This window comes from Dipodomys ordii, unplaced genomic scaffold, assembly GCF_000151885.1.
Source record: "Dipodomys ordii isolate 6190 unplaced genomic scaffold, Dord_2.0 Scaffold8, whole genome shotgun sequence".
Lineage (NCBI taxonomy): Eukaryota > Metazoa > Chordata > Mammalia > Rodentia > Heteromyidae > Dipodomys > Dipodomys ordii.
The window spans coordinates 24,814,601-24,836,214 of NW_012267224.1; the positions used below are offsets into that span (position 1 = coordinate 24,814,601).

At 41.4% G+C, this 21,614-nt stretch overlaps 1 protein-coding gene across 1 annotated transcript in view; it reads left to right on the plus strand.

The window, feature by feature from the left end:
• The first annotated feature begins 1,428 nt into the window (after positions 1-1,428).
• Positions 1,429-21,614, plus strand: part of Cwh43 (cell wall biogenesis 43 C-terminal homolog (S. cerevisiae)) — a 38,350-nt gene continuing 18,164 nt past the window's right edge. The window contains exons 1-7 of the mRNA XM_013008961.1: positions 1,429-1,471; positions 3,016-3,207; positions 8,111-8,231; positions 8,748-8,902; positions 12,377-12,584; positions 13,434-13,522; positions 19,090-19,347. Coding sequence (XP_012864415.1) covers positions 1,429-1,471; positions 3,016-3,207; positions 8,111-8,231; positions 8,748-8,902; positions 12,377-12,584; positions 13,434-13,522; positions 19,090-19,347 — 1,066 coding nt within the window. The remainder of the gene's footprint in view (positions 1,472-3,015; positions 3,208-8,110; positions 8,232-8,747; positions 8,903-12,376; positions 12,585-13,433; positions 13,523-19,089; positions 19,348-21,614) is intronic.

Sequence of the window (21,614 nt, forward strand, 5' to 3'; positions counted from 1 at the left end):
TATTTCATTTGTTATTTGTGCTTTTGATGCTGTCTGTGAAAACCTATCTAACTCAAGATCATGAAGATCTATGTTTTCTTCTGAAAGTTTCTTCTGACCTTTGGTAGTTTAAATTAATTTTTGTATATAATGTGAGATTATATACAAAGATTCCTTATTCTTTTGCATATGGACTGTTGACCCAGAACGGTTTGCTAAAAAGCTATTCTCTCTTTATGACTCAGTGTATCGGGAAGTAAGTGAGCTCTTTATTCAAAATGGCTAGGGAACCTACCACAATCATTTTGTCCTTTTTTAGGTACTTTGCCATTGTGTTTTAGAAGTGAGCTCTTTTGAAAGGTTAAAGTGAATGAGAACAAATTGCTTTAAGGAGGTTCCAAAAAAAAAAAAAACAAACCTAAAACAAAACACAGTAAAAACCAACCTTCAAGACATCCAGGTATGATAATATTTGAGGGAGAAATAATGGGTCTAGTTCCTTTGTTCCAGTAATTAGAACATCTCCTACTGTTACAGAAATGCACACTCAAATACTGTTACATTGGGGAGGTCAAGGCACTTTTCAAAGCCACTAGTTTGCTGTCCTCTTGAGCAAATGTTGGCAACATCTTTAAAAACCATACAAAATCCCGCCACCACTAGAATGTCTGGCCTCTCTTACGGAATGCAACTGACACGTTTATGTTAATTATTGACTAAAGCTGAAGAAAAAAAGAAGCGCTTTGTACAACGGGGCGGGGGGGGGGTGATTCTCCCGTGAGGCCCCGTGCCTGGGAACCGTTACGTTGGCCTGAAGAATGCCAAAGTCAGGGATACAAAGCATGGCCTGGAGAGGCTCTCCAGCCTTCCTCTCCAGCCTCCCTCTCTCCAGCCTCCCTCTCCAGCCTCCCTCTCTGGCTCCTCGCGGCGCACCGCTGTGGAGGCCTGGTTTAAAACCGGTCTCACAGATTCGGAGTTGCTCCTCCCTTCGCGCGCGCTGGCAGCGCTTGGTCCTCCAGGCTGCTCCTGGAGCAGGGGACCAAGCAATCTAGGTTTGGCCAGACTGCAGGGTTCGAGCCCACAGATCTCTGTGCGGGCCTTGCGTTGTCCCCCGCGGTCAGGGCGGCAGCGGCTGCAGGGCAGTGGCCGCAAGCGGTGCCCGCGCGCAGGGCGCACAGGTGGCATAGGGTTGGGGCAGGTTGGGCTGGGGCACGCTGCGCTGGGGCAGGCTGGGCCGGGCTGGGTGTGGTGCGGAACAGGACGACAGGCCTGGCCCCACCCGCTCTCAGATCGGCCGAGCGGCGGGCAGATGGGCAGATCGGTGGGACTGGCAGGCTGTGGACTCTGCGCAGGGACGTGGGACCCCAGGGCGAACGCGGTGCCGGGCTGCGGGGAGCGCGGGGCCGTCGCGGGGCGTCTGTCCTCGCGCTCGCTGCTCTCAGAGGCACGATGCCCTCCCTGTGGAGAGAGATCTTCCTGGAGACTTTTCTGGGTAAGCCCGGGTCGCCCTCGCCCCTGGGTGGCTGGTGCCAGCTCCCCCAACCCTCTGTGGCGCCCTGCATCCTGCCAGCTTAACTGAACTGGGAAAGGTGTGCAGAATGGAGATGTTTATCATCCCCTGGGAACCTGTGCTGCGGAAGGAAAGGGAATTGGAGACAAGACCGAGGTGGGGGTTCAGAAACTGAGGATCTACGGGGAGAGCATGCTCGGAGCTGCCACCCCTGCCCTGGCATTACACCCGGGCAGTGGGAGGACATATATGTTGGCCTTGAACTCGCCATAGCAGGTGCAAGCCCTTTCAGCCCCCCCCCCCGCCTCCACCTGTGACTTTTAAGTTTATCGCAATGCAATTCAGGACTGAACGTTAACAAGGGGAAAGGCCACCTCGTGTCCCCAGTGTGAGCCCCGGGCGGCCATGGTACACTTGGGCAATTGGCAAAGAGCATTTTGCAGCATAATTGAAATCAGTTTCCAGACAAGCATTTGGGAGGGTTTTGGAGGTGGCACTCTTTCGAACTTAATTTCTGGAAGGCACAACCTTTAGAAGAACTCTCCAGCTCCATTTTCCTGGCTCACCTTGTATGTTCTCAGCTGAGGAACAGGACTGAGACAACTACACAAAGTTTCTCCAATGCCAGGTACTCTGTGCCCTTGCTCAGTCCTCTGGACAGGTCTGGGAGGCAGCTAGAAGTTCTCTTTTCCTGATTAACAAAGGGAGATTGTTACGTAGCTTACTAGAAAGTTACCACACAGAGTAGCTAGACAGCTACTTGGCAGGCAGATTGTTTAAGTTGTATGTGCTGTTTGCTACTGTGCACTGTAGGCAATGACTGAACTTCCAGAGTGTCAGGACTTTTCAGCTGTTTTGTTTTGCCCTTGTTTACTTAGCTTGTTTATGCATTTGAAAGCATCCACCTTCTAGACCACTGGAGTTATGGGGGTGTGAGAGACAATCAGTCTTAACACTCAGCAGAGCCTAACATAGGATTAATTACTCATTCGTGTTAATCACCATTATCATTCGAGATTAGAGTTGGTTATTGGCTGAGGTGCTGCTGACTTCAGATCTGGGCGTTCCACTTCTCTATACTGCCTCCTAAGGGCTGGGTTTAACAGAAAAATATTGCCCAACTGAAGAGCTTCTGGGTGTATTGGAGATGAGCTGTGGGAACGCCTGTTATGTTTGTTCGTTTTGGCATTCATGATATTTTTGATTACCTATGGATCAAGTTAGATAAGGGAATTATCAATCAAGGTCCTGACAAGAAGCCAGCGTCAACTCACATGGTTCAAGATGAGGAAATTGTACTAAGGTTCCACCTGCAGGCACCTGGAACAACTAAGGGAACAAAGGGATGGTGAGAGACTTACAATAGCAAAAGCCTGTTTCCCACTGGGCTGAAGGATGGGGAGAAATTCTGTTGCTGGCACCCAGTGACAGTGAAAGCAGGAAAGTGGAGGTGGGAGCAGAGGGCAGGGCTGTCTGTTAAACGATGCCAGAGGCACAATTCTCTTTCTTCTAAACATTTCTTATAGGGTATGTTTCCTGGTCTCTCTACCATGGCCTGGCACCAATGATCTATTACTTTCCCCTGCAAACACTGGAGCTCACTGGATTGGAAGGTTTTGGAATAGCCTTTCTTTCTCCCGTACTTCTAACGATTTCTCCTTTCTGGAAATTGGTTAACAAGAAGTGGATACTGACTCTGCTTCGGATCATCACTGCTGGTAAGGTTTCAAGGTGTTTCTCTAAGATTTTTATTTTATTTTGTTGGCTGTGGGGCTAGAACTCAGGGCTTGGGTGCTGTCCCCAAGCCTCTTTGTGCTCAAGGTTAACGCTCTACCACTTGAGCCACAATGCCACATCTGGTTTTTGATTGACTAATTGGAGATAAGGGTCACAGGGACTTTTCTGCCTGGGCTGGCTTCGAACTGCGATCCTTAGATCTCAGCCCCCTGAGTAGCTAGAATTACAAGTGTGAGCTACCAGTGCCCAGCTCTCTAAGATTTTTTTATTCATATAAAAATGAAATGAAGGGGCTGGAAAGGTGGCTTAGTGGTAGAGCGCTTGCCTTGCATGTGTGAGGCCCTGGGTTTGATTCCTCAGCATCACATAAGCAAAAAGAAAAAAAAAGCCGGAAGTGGCGCTGTGGCTCAAGTGGTAGAGCGCTAGCCTTGAGCTGAAGAGCTGAGGGACAGTACCCAGGCCCAGAGTTCAGGCCCCATGACCAGACCCCCCCCCCAAAAAAAAGAAAAAGAAAAATGAAATGAATGAAATGAACTGTTCTTGACAGGCTAGATGATTGATTCAAAACTTGAAGATCTTTTTCCAACTACTACTTTAGAAAAATTTACCTTCCGTAAAATTGAAAGACTAGACTGAGAGTCAATTTGATTCATGTTTCTAACATCAGACTAGAAAGGCATAAAAATCCCTGTTATAAGCAGAGAAAAGGTACCTTGGTGAACAAGGCAACTCCTGAATATGTTGTGCTCTTTCTTCCAATGATGACAAAACACAATCAAACAAAAAAGAGATCATTTAAATAATATTGCATGACAGTTATGAAGCCATGGCCAACAGATATTGTACAAAGTAAACAGTACACTAAGAAAACTATTTGTAACTCTTTGCCTCAAAAGGATTATTTCCACATTTGTTCCTACAAACAAAAACAAAACAAAACAAAAGAACATCAACTTGCTAGACAAAATGGGAAGAAGAAATCATCAAGCTGGAAAGGGAAAAGGACTGGTTCTTAAAAATATAATAAAATATGCAGTCTTTTAATTTATGCATACATATTTGTCTGTTAGTGTCACAAATGAATTGACAGAAAAAAAACATGAGTGTGCTGTGTGGGTAGAGTGGAAAAATGGTCACTAATATAATGCTTGTGCGCATGTAAATTAGGATAACTTCCATGGAGTTAATTAAGCAGTATTTATAAGAGCTGTACATAACTTATACCCAGCAACCTTACTTCTAGAAATATATCCTACAGATGTATGTAAATGATACATGTGCAAAATCATCCAGTCCTGCTGGGGATATCTGTCATAAGAAGACTGGAAGGAGCCTAAATATCATCTCTAAGGAATAAGTTAAATAACCAATGGTTATGAAACTTGAAATACCATATAGACTACTATGCAACTATCAAAAAAGAGAAGCTATTATTAATAATGAAATATGGAATGCTTTTAAAGTATAATTTGTGAAATTGGTTATATTAAATAGAGCATATAGAATGCTAATCTCTATATAAAATTTGTTTGAAAATAAATTTAGTATTTGACCAGACACAATTAAGTATTCCTAAAGGAACTTAGAAATGGTAGCATTGCTACTAGGGTGGAGAATGTGGTACCTAAACACAGGTCTGACAATGAAATTCTATGCTTCCATCAGAAAGAATGACATCACCCTCTTCATAAGGAAATGGAAAGATTTGGGAAAAGTCATATTAAGTGAAGTAAGCCAGACTCAAAGAAACATAGATCCCATGTTTTCCCTTATTTGTAATAATTAGTATGTGTCTAGGATAGTCTTGGCAGATGAGTAGAATATCTCAATAGCTATGTACATATGACCATATAAGATGATGCTAAGTGAAATGAACTCCAAGATATGGAAATAAGAGGTTTTTCTTTGTTGTTGTTGTTTTTAATGTACTATGTGATTTTTTTCTTTTATGTTTTTTTTTCTTATGGTTTATCCCCTGTTGTCACTGTATTTGATTTGGTGCCCTGGGTATTGTATATATATCTATCTGAATTAGGGAAGGCAAGGAACAACAAAATGGGGAGACAAAGAGTGAACCAATGCAATAGCGATACTCACAAGACAATATGTTGGAAATGAACTGTATAACTTGGGGGGGGTGGGAGGAGGGAAAGTGGGAGAAAAATGAGGGAAGGGGTAACAGTTTGACAAGAAATATGCTCACTACCTTACATATGTAACTGTAACCCCTCTGTACATCACCTTGACAATAACATTAAATGAAAAAAATAAATACAGGTCTGCAGGGAAAAATTGGCACTGTTACCATTTTTGTACCTTTGAATTCTGAATTTGAATAGATCACATTGTTAAAGATAATAAAAATTTAGATGTATAGTTTCTATTATGAATTGAGGTTTTAGACATTAGTAACTATTGAGAATCTTTGGAGATGAGCCAGTAGTAAAAAAAAAAAAAAAAAGCAAGAAGAGATTATGGAGAGTAGATTCAAAATGAAAAATGCCAGACTGTAGATGGGTTGGATCTGTAGCTGAAATTGAGTCATCTTGTTCTTCTGTTGTAACTCAGTTTCTCTGAGATTCCCATGTGGCATTTGTTCATGAGTCACTGCATAGATCTTCTGTCTGAATGTAGACATTTGGTGTTTTCAGAAGCAGTACCAGGAATCACTAAACAATTACAGTGCTGTTGTTGTTTTGTGTGTGTGTGTGTGTGTGTGTGTGTGTGTGTGTGTGTGTGTGTGTGTGTAACAACCCCTGGCAGATGCAGAACAAAGTAGGTGCTAAGAGATCCATGGTTTTCCTGAAGGTATACAACTCTGGTTTTTCAAAGAGCTCCAAGTCAGAAGGAATGGTGGGAAAGACTCCTGGAAACTGCCCTTTACAAAGATGACTCCCACATACATGGAAAAACAGGCCAAATGATCAGGAAAATTTCAGGGCTAGGAATGATAGAAATGAGGCTTTCTGCCCTGAAAACGGAGTACTATAGTGACCGAGTCAACTGCTGTTGGGTTACAGAATCTTCATATTGATCACTGTGGCCTCTGCCTGGAAAGCCTTAGCTCTGGAGGCACCCACTAGCAGTTCATTATTTCAGTCCAGTTCTGTCTGGTAACAAGTGGCTATAGGGGATATAAGACAGAGTAGGTTTGGGAGGGGTAGGGATGGTGATTGATTGAGGTCCTTCTGTTGTTCCCCTTTACACTGCACAGAGACAGAACTGAATCTGGTGGGAAACTCAAGTAGAGGGAAGTCGCTCAGAGATGTGAATGGAGGGCCCAATCTTTTGCTGGCAGATGCTACTCAGAGGCTGCAATTAGTCATGGCCTGCCTTGGAATGCCCTTTAAATGCTTATTAAGCCCAGGTATAGATGGCTCAGGCCTGTAATCCTAGCTACTCAGAAGGCTGAGATCTGAGGATTTCAGTTCAAAGCCAGCCCTGGCAGGATCTGTGAGACTCTTTATCCCCAATTAACCAGAAAAGCTGGAGGTGGAGTTGTGGCTCAAGTGGTAAAGTGATAACCTTGAGCAAAAAAGCACAGGGACAGCATTCAGTCCCTGAATTCAAGCCCCAGGACTGGCACATACACACATAAAATGCTTCTTAAAGACAGGTTGCATTTTTTTAAAAAAGAGTCCTGAGGGTTTTTAAATGTAAATAACCTCACAGGTCTGTTTCCTGAAATTTCACCTCTGTTACCTGAAGCTAATTACTATGTAATTAGCTAAGAAGTCATTTATGTTCACTAATTTAGATTATTTCTGATCATAAATGTTTTGATCTACTAGGATCATTATGGTAAAAACAATAACAAGTGTTTGCATGGATGTGAAGAAATTGGAAGCTTAATGTATTTCTGATGGAAACATAAGAAATATTCAGTGGTACAGCTGTTTTGAGAGATTGTTTAGTAGTTTTCCAAGAAGTTAAACAAAATTTTCATGTGATCCAACAGTCCTACGCCTTTATATATAATATATATTTATATATAGCATATATCCAAGAAAAATGAAAACTTATATGAATATAGAAATGTGTACACAGATGTTCAAAGCAGCATTGTTTACAAATGCCAAGAAATGGAAACAGCAAGTGCTCACCAACAGATGAATGGATAAATGAAATGCAATATATCCACATAATATAATTTTAATTAGGCACAAAAAGGAACCAAACATTGATACCTGTTACAACATGGATTAAACTTGAAAATATTATGCTGAGAGAAAGAAGCCGCAGAACATCATAAATTGTATGATTGTATTTATGTGAAATGCCCAAAGTAGGAAAAATCCAGAGTCAGAAAGTATATTGATTGTGTGGGAGTGACTTCTAATAGATATGGGGTTTCTCTTTGGGGTGACAATGTTCTGGAATTAGTGGTGATAGTTGTCCAACTTTGTAAATGCACTCAATGATAAAAATCATGGAGTTCTATACTTAGATATGGCTACCTTTTTTCCTCTGTGATTTCTTTTTACACTAGGCCGGTACTGGGGCTTGAACTCAGTGCTTTTCACTCTTCACTTGGCAATTTTACTTATGGCAAGTGCTTTATTACTTGGGCCATACCTCCACTTTCAGCTTTTTGCTTGTTAGTTGGATAAAAATCTCACAGATTTGTCTGCCCCTGATAGCTTTTAAATTGAGATAATCAGATCTGAGTCTTCTGGGATTATAGGTGTGAATGGCTAGATATGGTAAATTTTATAGTGTGTGAATTGTGTGCCAATAAAAGTTTAAAAAAAGATAATGCATGTAGTTAGATAATAACACAATTCTCGAGTGTAATGATAGTATCACCAATATGTGGCAAATCAGACCATAAAGTTGCAATGTCTGCTTTTCACAAGTGCTCAGCTCTGCTCACTTTGTTTGTAGGCAGTATAGCTTCCCTCAAGGCTCCAAATGCCACACTTCGACTGGTGCTCCTTGCATTTGGTGTGTCTTCCTCGTTGGTGGTACAAAGTGTGACTTGGTGGTCAGGAAGTGGTTTGCAAAGGTATGATTCATATCTTATGTACTTGTGGACATACTGGTCTGGTTAGTTTCCAAAGTGAAACCCAGTGTGGGATTTGTAAATCACAATTTAACCTTCTATGTGATCTTACACAAGTCTTTGCTTTTCATTAATTTGAACAGTTGCTATATATACAAATATATGTAATAGATATGTATATATACTACAAATACATACATTGCAATTATTATATATACAAATGTATAACTATAGATAGAATTGTAATATAATAATATGCACATTGTCTCCAGGGATTGAGCCCTTACTCTTGCTAAACACACAGTCTACCACTCACTAAAAACCCTCAGCCTTAATAATATTTTAGGAATGAAAGAATTATTACACGTTATCTAGGTAATGGGGTATAGAAGGGCTAAGCCAAGTGGATTATTTCAAATTACCAACAATCAGCTTGAGATGATTTTTTTCTATGACACTGAAATTCACAATGCACCTCGAATCATGAAAGAGTCTTTAACAGTACTTTTGCACTGGCAGGTACCTCAGAATCTGGGGATTTATTTTAGGACAGTTTCTTCTTCTTGTCCTCCGCATATGGTATACCTCACTAAACCCAATCTGGAGCTCTCTGGTGTCCAACAGGATAATACTGACATTGAGTACCATAGCCACACTGGACCGCATTGGTGCAGGTAAGTAAATGTTCAATTTATTTGGGGACTTTCTCTCTTACAAAGTTTACCTTTTTGATGTGAATGTAGCATATCTGGAAAAGAAAATTGATAAAAATAGTTTTTCTGTATTGTATTTCCATCTCAGCTTTCCTCCCTTCTGAAATAGTGACTGAACTATGGTCTAAGCACACAGGGGTGTGTACCACTGTCGATGGGAGTCTAGACTCAGCCCCATTCATTCAGCTATCTTCCTCCTCTTCTCTCTCAACCTGGCCTCCAGCAGGGGAGTCTCCATCTTACACTGATCACACTGTAAGACTGGAAAGTTACTACAATCTAGATGTAGGCAACTTCCTGGGTTTAATCCAGGGATCTGAAGCTTGAAAAGAAAGGAAATCTTTGTAAGTTAATACTACTTTCTAAGCTAGTTTCCTCCTACAGAAGCTGGCTTTCTCTGAGACATACACAAACCCTGCTTGTGATCCAACTTGAGATGGTTCTAAAAAGAATAGAGAAGTGTGACTGGAGTCTAATTAACTTGGCTTGTGGCTTTTTGCTTAACTCAGTGAGTCACTGTTCCCTTGTATATACAAGGAGAAATCACACAGATATTAATAGAAGTGTTGGCTCAGCATGAACAAAAAGTGCTTGTGTAATTCCCCTCTGGCCTCAATTTTGGCTTGAAACTAAGGTAAGAAAATGGTGCAATTATCAGTAAAGGAGTCTTAACAGGCAAATGAGGAAACTAGCAGTAAAGGAGTCATGTCACATTAACATTAGAATATTTAGTGATTTTTCTAGTCTTCTATTGTATCTTTTATAAAAACTTATTTTTTTTTTGTTGATCATGGGGCTTGAACTCAAAGCCTGGTGGGTTCTGTCCCTGAGCTCTTTTGCTCACGGCTATAGCTCTCTCCTGCTTCGAACCATAGCTCCATTATGGTTTTTTGAGCGGTTAAGTGGAGATAAGAGTCTCACAGGAACTTTTCTGCCTGGGCTGGCTTTGAACTATATCCTCAGATCTCAGCCTCTTGAGTAGCTATAATTACAGGTGTAAGCTACCAGTGCCTGGCTTCTTTTATGTTTTATAAATTACTCCCAGGTAGGTGTGTCTCTCAGGTGCATCCTGACTTTGGATCATATTTGCCTTTTCAGACTTGAATTTTCTCCTTTTTCACCTCTGTTTCAAGTTTACGTGACCCACTTGCTAGCTGGTATTCTCTTACTCTGTTTTTGCCCTGTGCCTCATTTCCAAAATTCAGACTCTTTACCTGCTCCCTTAGAGTATCTGAGCACAGAGCAGGTGATTATTATTATTGTTGTTGCTTATTTTATTTTTGTTTTACCTTATTTGTTGGGTTATAGTGAATGGAGTCACCTACCTTGGTTTACTGCATTGTACTCAACAAATTGATCTTAGACATGTCTAAGTTCAAAGCCTCCAGGCACCTGATCTCATTTTGTCCACACCATCATCTCTTCCTATGCCATCTGCATAGCTCCCGCTCTGCTTTTTCTGCTCATCCCATTCTTAGTTTTCTTCCCCCTTGTGAATCCAGACTGCCAGTTCCACAGGCACACCCCAAGGCTTCCTTCTATTCTGCAGAGGACTTCACAGAGTCACAAGTGTGTAGCCTTTCAGGCTGTCTGTGTTTAACAGAAGAAATTCTCTGGCATTATCTGCCATGGTTACATGATTGTACATGAAGTCATCTCTGGGCTGGATGGAGTCTCTTGGTTCAATGAAACTATGAATTGGGCCAGTGGGGGCCAGTCAAGTGGAGTACATGCTGCCTACGCTCCAGGCCCAGTTTCTTAGTGCTCTCTACAAGCTGTGTGGTCTTGGGCAATTAATGGATCTCACTGGGCTGGTTTTCTAATCTGTAAAACAGAGTTAGTAAGAGCATGCACCTCATAAAGGTGCTGTGAGGATTAAGTGTGTGGGAAGAAAATTCATCAGTTGATGCACTGTTGTTACTTTGAGGTGTACAGAAAGTTCAGTGAGAGCCCTGTTCCTGTGTGTGTGTGTGTGTGTGTGTGTGTGTGTGTGTGTGTGTGTGTGTGTGTGTGTATGTGTGTTGGTATAGAGGCTTCAACACAGGGCCTGAGCTCTGTTACTAAGCTTTTTTGCTCAAGGTTGTTGTTCTACCACTTGAGCCACAGGTTTACTTCCTGTTTTATGCTGGTTAATTGGAAATAATATGAACTTTCTGACTGTGTTGACTTGGTACTATGATTCTAAGATCTAGCCTCCTAAGTAGTTAGGATTATAGGCATGATCCACCATCTTCAAGCTCCTCTTTGTTTTTGCTCTACTGAGGTTTGAACTTGGACCTCTCGTTTGCTAGGCAATCTAAAGTCTTTTTCTTTCATGGCCTGGTTTACTAGAAATGTCTCACCCAAGCTGGATGACATTTATTCCCTGACTATATCATTTGCTTTTAAAGCATAGATTTCTGCTCCATTCATTCTGTTAACTTCTCACAAATTCAGTAGCTTTCTGTATTTCTACTTGTCAAACTCCAAAATACCCTTTCTTCCTTACACTTAAACTGTGCCTTATCAAGCCTTCCAGAAATAATCTCTCCTATAGAACAGCTGTTTATCATAGCACACCTCTTCTCCCCTTCTAGAATAAACTCCTTGAATCCAGGTGCCATATCCTACTTGCTGAAAGTCTAGTGAAACCAGACCCAAACTGTGGAAGTTCCAGATTAGGTCTAGTCACTTGCCCATATACACCAAATAGTCATAGTGGCTCAGTACTGGTGGTTCATGCCTGTAATTCTAGCTATTCAGGAAGCTGAGGTGTGAGGATCATGGTTTGAAGCTAACCCTGGCAGAAAAGTCTGTGAAACTCTTATATCCAGTTAACTACAAAAAAGCTAGAAGTGGAGGTACAGCTCAAGTGGTAAAGCATCAGCTCTGAGGAAAAAAATTAAGGGGAAGTGTCCAGGCCCTGAGTGTACACCAAACCCTTGGTGTATGTATACACACACACACACACACACACACACACACACACACACACGAGTCATGGTGAAGAAATGATTTATTACATGGCATCCATGGGAAAATGGTACTTCAGAACATCTTCAGGAATATAGACATAGTCCTCAGTTAAATAGGGAGAATTGGGGATAGGAATTGAGAAAGGTATATATAGTTGAAACAGTCCATGTTTCAAGTATGGCTAGGTGGGTATGGCCTAGTGGGTGGGTGGTCTGTAGCTTTTGGCTGTTCTCTTCAAGATATAAGAAGTCATTGCCCGACTGTGGGGGAAGTTAGTTTTTTGTCATCAATGCTTATCCCTGAATCTTGTTCTCCTTGGGGCCCAGGGTGATTGGAAAATGATTGTGGGAGGCAAAAATTGGAGGGATGTCCCAATTTAAATTAATTTATAGGCCCAGAAGAAAGCATGCCTTAAGTCACCCCTACAAGGGCACGTTTCTGTGGAACTCACCCTTTTTCTAATCTTCTTTTTGATCCCAGATGCTGACTGCAGTCAATTTGAGGAGAGAAAGCACAGCAAGACAGCCAAGAGTGTGGACCGTGCCTGTAGACCTTGCCGGCTGCTGGCAGGGGCTGCCTTTGGGAGTCTTTTGTTCCTCACCCAATGGATCTTTGGAGAAGTCTCTCTTGTGTCCAGATGGGCAGTGAGTGGTCATCCCCATCCAGGACCAGATCCTAACCCCTTTGGGTGAGTGTGAGTTTGGAAGCCATCAAGAAATCAGCAGTCCTGGCTAAAGGAAGAAACTTGTCCTTTGTAGGCCAGCTACAGCTGTGTTCCCGGGGCATTTACCACCCAATCTCCTCAGAGACCACACAGAAATGATTGTAGACTCTGGAATGGAGGACGAGAATGTCATTTGTTTTGTGTTTATGGATGATGGGAAAGTAGAGGGGGAGAGGGAACTAAGGATTGTGAATAAGAGGTGCTCAAGTGCTAGCAAGGATGCCGTGGGAATTACCACCTGGAAGAGCCTGCTTAGTCAATTACTGATCAAACAAACTGACACTGATCTCAAAAAGGCAGAGACTAACCCAAAGCAATACTAGGTAGAAAATGACAAACTAGGGGCTGAGAAGGTGGCTCAGTGGTAGAGCGCTTGCCTTGCATGCATGAGGCCCTGGGTTCAATTCCTCAGCACCACATTAGCAGAAAAAGCCAGAAGTGGCGCTGGGGATCAAGTTGGTAGAGTACTAACCTTGAGCTGAAGAGCTGAGGGACAGTGCCCAGGCCCAGAGTTTAGGCTATTGATTGAGATTGTGGTCTTTGTTAGAGTTGCTTAATTGTGTCCTATGACCAGTATGACTATAATAATTTAAGGGTGTGAGAGAATTCAATTGTTATGTTTCCCTTGGCCATGAGAGACTGCAGATGCCATTTGGGGTTTACATGATCTCATTGTCTATTTCATATCCAGGTTTCTCTGGGCTTTACCTAGAGGTAGAAAACATACTTTCTATTTCCTATTTGAAATAATGAGAGAGTAACAATGTCAAATGTCTTACAGTATGTTTTCTGAATTTTACCTTATTTCTACAGAGGTGCAGTTCTGCTGGGGTTGGCTGGCGGATTGATGCTTTCAGCTTGTTCGTGGTGTCATGATGCGAGTTTGATCTGGTGGATTACAGGTATATGGCATTTACCTGCAGATGAGCCATCATTGAGATTGGTCATCCATTTACTTGTATGCACAAGCAGTTAGATTGGAAGGAGATATAGCTATAAAAAATAACACAAACTGCACGCATAGCAGCTGCTAAGATTCTTTCCCTTCTTGAAATTCCAAGCTTCTTTGTTTCTAAGAAATGTCCTGTTTTGGATTCTGTTATGATGCTCCATTTTCCTTTCTCAGTTACATGTGACAATTTCACTCCCTATTCATCCATTTCTGGAACCCATGTTTTTGTGAAGGCTCAAGCCATTTCTTCCCAATTATACCTTTTAGAAATACTGGTGAGGGCTGTCATATTTCAGACTGTCCCTTTCAGCATCCTGTTAGTCTTTGTGAACATGAGAGACCCTGATATTATTTTCTTGTGACAGAATTATGCTCCTCCATCTCTTCCTCTTGCCTTTTATTTTTGGCCAGGACTGGGGCTTGAACTCAGGGCTTCAATTGCTTGGCTTTTTCACTCAAGCTGGTGCTCTACCATTTGAGCCATACCTCTATTTCTGGCTTCTTACTGGTTAATTGGAGCTAAGAGTTTTACACACATTTCTGTCTGGGCTCGTTTCAAACAAGATCTTCAGCTCTCAGGCTCCTGGATAATTAAGATTACAGGGTGAGTCATCAGCTCCTGACTCTTTTCCTTTAAAAGGCAGCAACAATTATACAGAAGTCACTGTTGGCATTAATTAAAACCCCCTTCTCTTTTCCAGAGCAATACTACATTCAATGTCTGTGAGGAAAGATGTCCTTATGTATATAATTAAGCAGGTGATTCAGAGTGCTGCCCAGATGCCGTGAGACTGTGGGTATCAGTAATAGGAAACACTGGAAGAAAAACGTAAGAAATACATTTAGGCACACCGTCAGCACCACCATCCTACGTGGGAATGTGGGTGTGATCCAAGCAGGCTGCTCAGCCAGTGGTGCTGGCCAAGTCCTCTTCCTCCTGCAGCTGCATGAGAAAACCGCTGCAGTCACAGTGACCTGTCTTCTTGCTGTATATTATATAGTCTGCATTTCATCTAGAGGGTGGGAGCTGTGAGCCTTATTTCCCACCAGGGAGCTGCTTCAGGAGATTTCTAAGGAAAGGGAACAGATCACGGTCAGTGCCAAGTTTGCAAAGGAGTATCTACAGCTTCTTAATCTACATGCATATGGAAACATGAAATAAGGCAGCAGAGGTTTGTTCTGCATTTATGGCAAGTCTTTGCTTACGGAATATAAGCAAAGTGCTTATTGGACAGGTAATTGGCAGCTCTTTTTTTTCTCAGTGAGGGAAACTTTTGAACTCTATGACAAAGTTAATCTAATAAGATCCTTCATTAAACAATTTATTGTTATGATAAAGGTGATATACAGAAGGATTACAGTTATATAAGTGACCCTTCCCTCGCTTTCTCCCAGTTTTGGCTGTTCTTTTTTAAAAACATAGGAAGAGTTACAAGCTACCACCTGGATAGGGGCACATGCCCCATTGCCCTGTATTACCCCTCTCCTGGGGTGGCATGGCCCCACTAATAAACCTTCTTATAAACCTTAAAACACACACACACACACACACACACACACACACACACACACACACACAAACACAAACAGGAGAACTAAGGAGCAAAACCACAGAATTTTAAAGAATAGAAAAGCTATGAATTTATAATCTTGAACACATTTTTCTAATTAGGGCCATATCCTTGAGAGTCAAACCCTCGTTTTGCTTACTCTTTGAAGTATTGAGTAGTAGGGGTTTTTGTTTTTTGTTGTTTGTGGGGCTTGAACTCTGGCCCTGGGCACTGTCTCTCAGCCCTTCAGCTCAAGGCTAGAACTCTACCACTTAAGCCACAGTGCCACTTCTGATTTTCTGGTGGTTAATTGGAGATGAGAGTCTCGCGGACTTTCCTGCCAGGGCTGGCTTTGAATGGGATCCTCAGATCTCAGCCTCCTGAGCAGTAAGGATTATAGGTGTGAGCCACTGGCGCCTGGCCTTGAGTAGTAGTTTTAAAGACCTTTTTTTGGTGTGTGGTACTGCGACCTGAACTCCCAGGGCCTTGAGTTTACTAGGCTGGTGCGCTACCCCTTCAGCCATGCTCCCCATCCTCCATATTTTTGTTTTTTGAACAGGCTCTTGCTTTTTATCTGGTACTGGCCTTGATCATGATCCTATTTATGTTTCCTTTGTAGCTGGCACATATCACAACATCCAGATTTTCGTTTAAGTGGTTGAGATGATATCTTGCTAACATCATTTTTCTTAGGCTGCCCTTGAACCAGGATCTTTTCTTTCTAATCCTCAGGATTACAAGCATAACTTTAAGGGCAGAACTTTTTTTTTTGTCAGTCGTGGGGCTTGAACTCTGGGCCTGGGCGCTGTCCCTCAGCTCTTCAGCTCTAGGCTAGCGCTCTACCACTTGAACCACAGCGCCACTTTCGTATTTTTCTGCTTATGTGGTGCTGAAGAATCGAACCCAGGGCCTCACGCATGTAAGGCAAGAACTCTACCACTGAGCCACCTTTCCAGCCCCTAAGGGCAGAACTTTAAGGGAAACAAATTTAAAGTTTCTAGTAGGCTATGTGTGATAGGGAAAATTAGAGCTAAAATTCAGCCACAATTCACCTCTCATTCTGATATTCCCCTCACCATGAATTGGAGATCACACTTATCTGGAGATAGTGCTCACTTTTCACTGTGTTTTACCTCTGGAAACTCTTGATAAAGCCAAGTACAGAGAAATGAATCCTATTTTCTCATTGTACATTTAAGCTTACATACCCAACTGTGGACTCACAAGAAATTAATTATGACAGTGACCAAAGAATTTCAGAAAAACAAAGAGCTGGGTACTGGTGACTCACACCTGTAGTCCTAGCTACTCAGGAACTGAAATCTGAGGAGCGCAGTTTGAAGCTGGCCCTTGCCAGAAAGTCCATGAGACCCTTATCTCCAAGAAATTACCCCCAAAAAGCTGGAAGAGGGAATGGAGCTATGGCTCAAGCTGAGTTTAAGCCCAGGACTGGTACCAAAAGCAAACCCAGGACTCCCCCCAAATCCAAACTTCCAAAGATAGAGCAGCTTTAAGTTTTGATAGCAACTAAATTAGTAATATCAAAGTCTTATTAGAAAAATAGATGCAGATGTAATAAAAAAAACACTGATAGGGCCTCAGTGTACTAAGTACAATTTTATCATCTGAAAATTTTCACCTATTAATTAACACATCAATTCTTTCGTCTTTCTCTCCTTCCCTCCTCTATGCATGGGGGTTTAGACACAGGACCTCCAGCTCCCTAGTTGCTCTATCACTTGAGCCATAATCCCAACCCTTTCTTGTTTAGTTATCTTTCATTTAGGGTCTCCATTTTTTGCCTGGGTCAGGACTGAACTGTGATCCTCCTATTTACCCCTCCTCAGTGCCTAGGAGGGGCATGCACCACTATGCCTGGCTTGTTTATGAGACAATGTTTTGTTAATTTTTTGTGTAAGTTGACCTTAAACGGAGACCAAACTATCTCTGCCTCCTAAATCGCTAGAATTAGAGGCATGTGTCACTATGCCCAACCAACATGGAAGTTGGTATATGTGTTATTGGAATATTGATTACCATGGATTCTTGATATCTCACAAGTGAGTATTTAGAAGAGATTGTTTGGAAGAGTTCAGTGTCAAGCACCAAGGTATACAGTTAAATTTAGGGAAAATTTTGGTAAAAGTGACTATGGTATGTATCATATCCTACCAGAGGTACACAAAAAGGGAGAGAAATATGTAAGCATCTATATTTCTTTATATACACAGAAAATCCCCGGGAAGACTCAGAATGAGTCTAACACAGTTTTCCTTTTCGTAAGGGACTTAGTGAATGGCAAGATTCAGAAAAATCTCTTTTGTACCATTAAAAAAAATATTATCCTCGGAGCTGGGCACTGGTGGCTCATGCCTATAATTCTAGCTACTCAGGAGGCTGAGATTTAAAGATTCTGATTTGAAGCCAGTTTGGGCAGTAAGTCTTTGAGACACTTATCTCCAGTTAACCACCAAAAAACTGGAAGCAAAGCTGTGGCTAAAAGTGGTAGAACAGCCTTGAGCAAAAAATCTCAGGGACAGTGCCCAGACCCTGAGTTCAAGCCCCACAACTGAAAAAAATATCCTTAGAATATATTGCTTGCTTAAAATATAATTTTAGCTTAAAAATACAGAAACTGCTTTAAAAACAGAAATTAAATTTAAAAAATGGAAGCAATAATCTCTGAGAGAAATTTAATAATGATTTATTTTCCCTCTGCATAATTCTTTGTAGTAAAGAAAATCATTTTAGCATTTTCAGATTAGAAGAGCATATTAGGATTCATTTCTTTAAAAACAAAATTGTCACCATAAGCCACTAAATGTGGAAAATTCAATCTCATTAAGAATCAGTGAGAGCTATTTAAAGTATCATTCAATTTTCATCAATTTGATAATGAAGTTTAGAAAGAAATGGTTTTGGCAGTTTCAAAGGTATGGTCACTTCCCCAAGTTTTCTGGATATGGAAATGACTGCAATCACTTTCCAAAACAGCACTCACAAGTAATAACTTGAAGCTGTTTGAGGTAAGTAATTAAAGATGTGGAAGAGATTTATAGATAAACAAAGGTGCAGATTGCATAGTCCCAACACCTAGCAAGGTGTTAAGAAATGAAGAGAATAATGAATACTGATGGCTTCTTCTATCATCCTAGCTACTCAGGAGGCTGAGATCTGAGGATCAAGGTTTGAAACCAGCCTAGGCTGGAAAGCTGGTGCAACTCAACCAGCAAAAACCCTGAAGTGGAGATGTAGCTTAAGTAGTAGAGATTTCTTTTCTTTTCGTTTCATTTCATTTCTTTTTCCCTTTAGCAAAATGCTAAGAGATGAAACTCAGGGCTTGAGTTCAAACCTAGTAACAGTCCCCCCTCCCACACACACAAAAGAAAGGAAAGGGAATAAAAGGAAAGGAAAGGAAAGAACTTACTGCAGAGTTGCTAAAGTACCAAGTGCACTGTGGCTATCTCAGTCATACCTTCTTTTGCAGCTGTTGGGAGAGTAAATGTGCATATTACAGGACAAGGTGTGGCATTTAGATGGGCAGAAATTACTTTAGAAGGTGCCTTCATAGAACATTATAGAAATCACACTGGCTATATGTTTTCTACTATCTGGCTGGTTATGTTTAATAAATATACATTTGGTATTGCAAATTAATTTGTTTTTTTTTATTGATGCTACAACTGTAACATTGGTCATCTCAAGACCCTTCTTCTCTCCCCTCCCTCCCTTTCCTTCCCAGAGAATTAGCATTGGCCTGAGTTTTACTGCATTCTACTTTCCAGCTGGGCCTGTGACTGGTCTGCTGATGCTGGGCAAATCACATTAACCAAGGTAGACTTTGGTTTTCTCAGGGGTCTGCAGATTGAAACAGATACTGCTAAGGTCCCTTCTACACATTGGTCATCCTATGAACTACTGCTCTCTTGTCTCTCTCATTCATTCTTTTTTTTTGCCTCATAAACAGGAGCGGCTTCAGCTGCGGGTCTCCTTTACCTGCGCACATGGGCAGCGGCGGTGTCCGGCTGTGTGTTGGCCATCTTCACTGGGTCCATGTGGCCTCAAGTACTGGGGCACCTGATTAGCTCAGGGACAAGCCCTGGGGAAACCATGACTAGTGCCATGTTAGTGTATGTTCTAGAAATCGTTTTTTGTGCCTGGTGCACAGCCTTTAAGTTTGTCCCGGGAGGTGTCTACGCTAGAGAAAGATCTGATGTGCTTCTAGGTGAGTACATTTCAAAGGTCTGTGTTAAAGAAACTGATCAAAAATATTCCTAAGAAATGGCCAGTGTTGAGCACTAACAGAATCAACAGGGTGATCCTGGTGAAGAAATAAAACCTGGAAGGATGTCTGAATGATAATTCAAAACAAATTTCTTAATTCATTAGTGCATTACAATAATGTTTGCCACTCTAAAGGCCTTTAAATGAATTAGTTATGAAAGATGTTTAATCATTAATAAGGACTAAAGCATAAACTGGGTAACACATAATGTTAGGAAAGGGCATGATTTTGATGTCTGTCATAAATACACATAGTGATGGGGACAATGTTGGAAGGGGGGACATTGATCAAGATGCACTGTACTTTTAATCTGATTTGTATTGAAACTCTTTTGTACAACTACTTAAAAAAAAGCTGAGTACTCGTGGTTCATGCCTGTAATCCTAGCTACTCAGGAGACTGATATCTGAGGATTATGGTTTAAAGCCAGCCTGGGCAGGAAAGTCTGTGACACTATCTCCAATGAACCACCGAAAGGCTGGAAGAGGTGCTGTGGCTCAAGTGTTAGAGCCCTAGCCTTAAGCAGAAAAGCTTAGGGACAGGACAGCGCCCGCATGCTAAAATCAAGCCCAGGACTAGCACACACAAAAATAAATAAATACACAGAGGGGGGTTAGTTTTATCAGTGACTTTTATTTAGCATAGTTGTACTAATAAAGTATATTAGATGAACAATAAATTTCCAAATCAAGGAATTAAACACATTTTTCACTTCCTTGGTTATATAGTCATCATTATTAAGATGCCATCAACTTTCCTCAGTTTAAAATTTAAAAAATAATAATCCTTTGTCCATAATGAAATTATGAACGTATATCAGGTATATACGAATTAAGTACTGTCAGTAACTTTTGAAGTTTAAGTACTATCATCATATCATTCTTCAGTAGCATCCTAGAAAATGAGGAGATGATAACACTAAAAGAACATTCAGTCCTTACCTATGCATTCAGTAGCCCAGTTGCTTGCTTATTTGTTAAAAAAAAAAAAAAAGACGAAAAAGAAAAAAAGGTCATGCATCCTCTCTCATTCCTGGCCCATGGAATGATAGACAGGCTGCTTTGGAAGATGTGTCTTTAATCACATGTGATATTTTAGAAACAACTTCACTGGATTTGAGATTTCTGGGCAGTGCCCAAGCTCCTGTCTAGTGTGAGATGTGCACTTAGCTGTCTTTCCTCAGTAGTAGCTTGCTTTGCAAATGTTGGCTTTTCTTCTGCTGTCTTTCAGGTGGCTGTACTCTGCTCTGTGCTACTTTCCTGTCTCATGCCCTGCTTTTTTTCCAGCTTGCTTAGGGGTCTGCCAGGTGAAGAAAATGAATGAAAGTAAGAGCTGTTTTGTGTGTAAATTTGTGTCTTTAGAATGCCATGACTAAGGAGCTGTTGAGTTCCTCTCTGACCGCGTGAAGAACTGTAGGAAGCATGCAGTGTTACTGTTTAACAGAAATAGAGTGGTGTTCTGTTGATGATGCCCAAAGGCCAACAAATGTTTTAACGTTCAGAGCAGCTGTTAATTCAACTGAATTGAAAATCAGTACTAATCAGAGATAAGGACAAATTTATTTTCTAAGTTTTGCTATTTTCTGAAAAATTGGACGTGACTTTTTTTTTTTTTGCCAGTGCCAGGGGCTTGAACTCAGGGTCTTACACTTTTGCTCAACTTTTTCACTCACAGCTGGTGCTCTACCACTTGAGCCATGCCTCCTGTTTGCATTTTGCTGGTTAATTCAAGATAGAATCTGCCTAATCTGGCTTCAATCCAAGATCTTCAGCTCTCAGCATCCTGAGTAGCTGGAATGACAGGTGTGAGCCATCACCACTGGATATCTATATCTATAAATTTGGGCTTATATTTCAATTTGATTACATTATGAATTGATATACATATTGTGCCATATTTCGACTTACATTTTTATGAATGATTTAAAAAATATGCAAGCTATAGATATGCTACTTTCTAGTGCTTCCAAAGATAACTCAACTTTCTTGGCTGGCCTATGGGCATTCTGAAATTTCTGGCCTGAATCCTTTGCCAGTACCACATACCCAGAGAACTATGTCCTAAGCACATTTGTTGCCATAGTTACACAACTTGTGTACTATTGCAGTCCTCAACTTGGTGCATTTGTGGGCTCTTTAGTAGCAAAGGTTGATTCTCTATGGAAGTTCAGAAGGTTCTTTTCTTTTGTGCTCTGTTGTGCCTTTCTC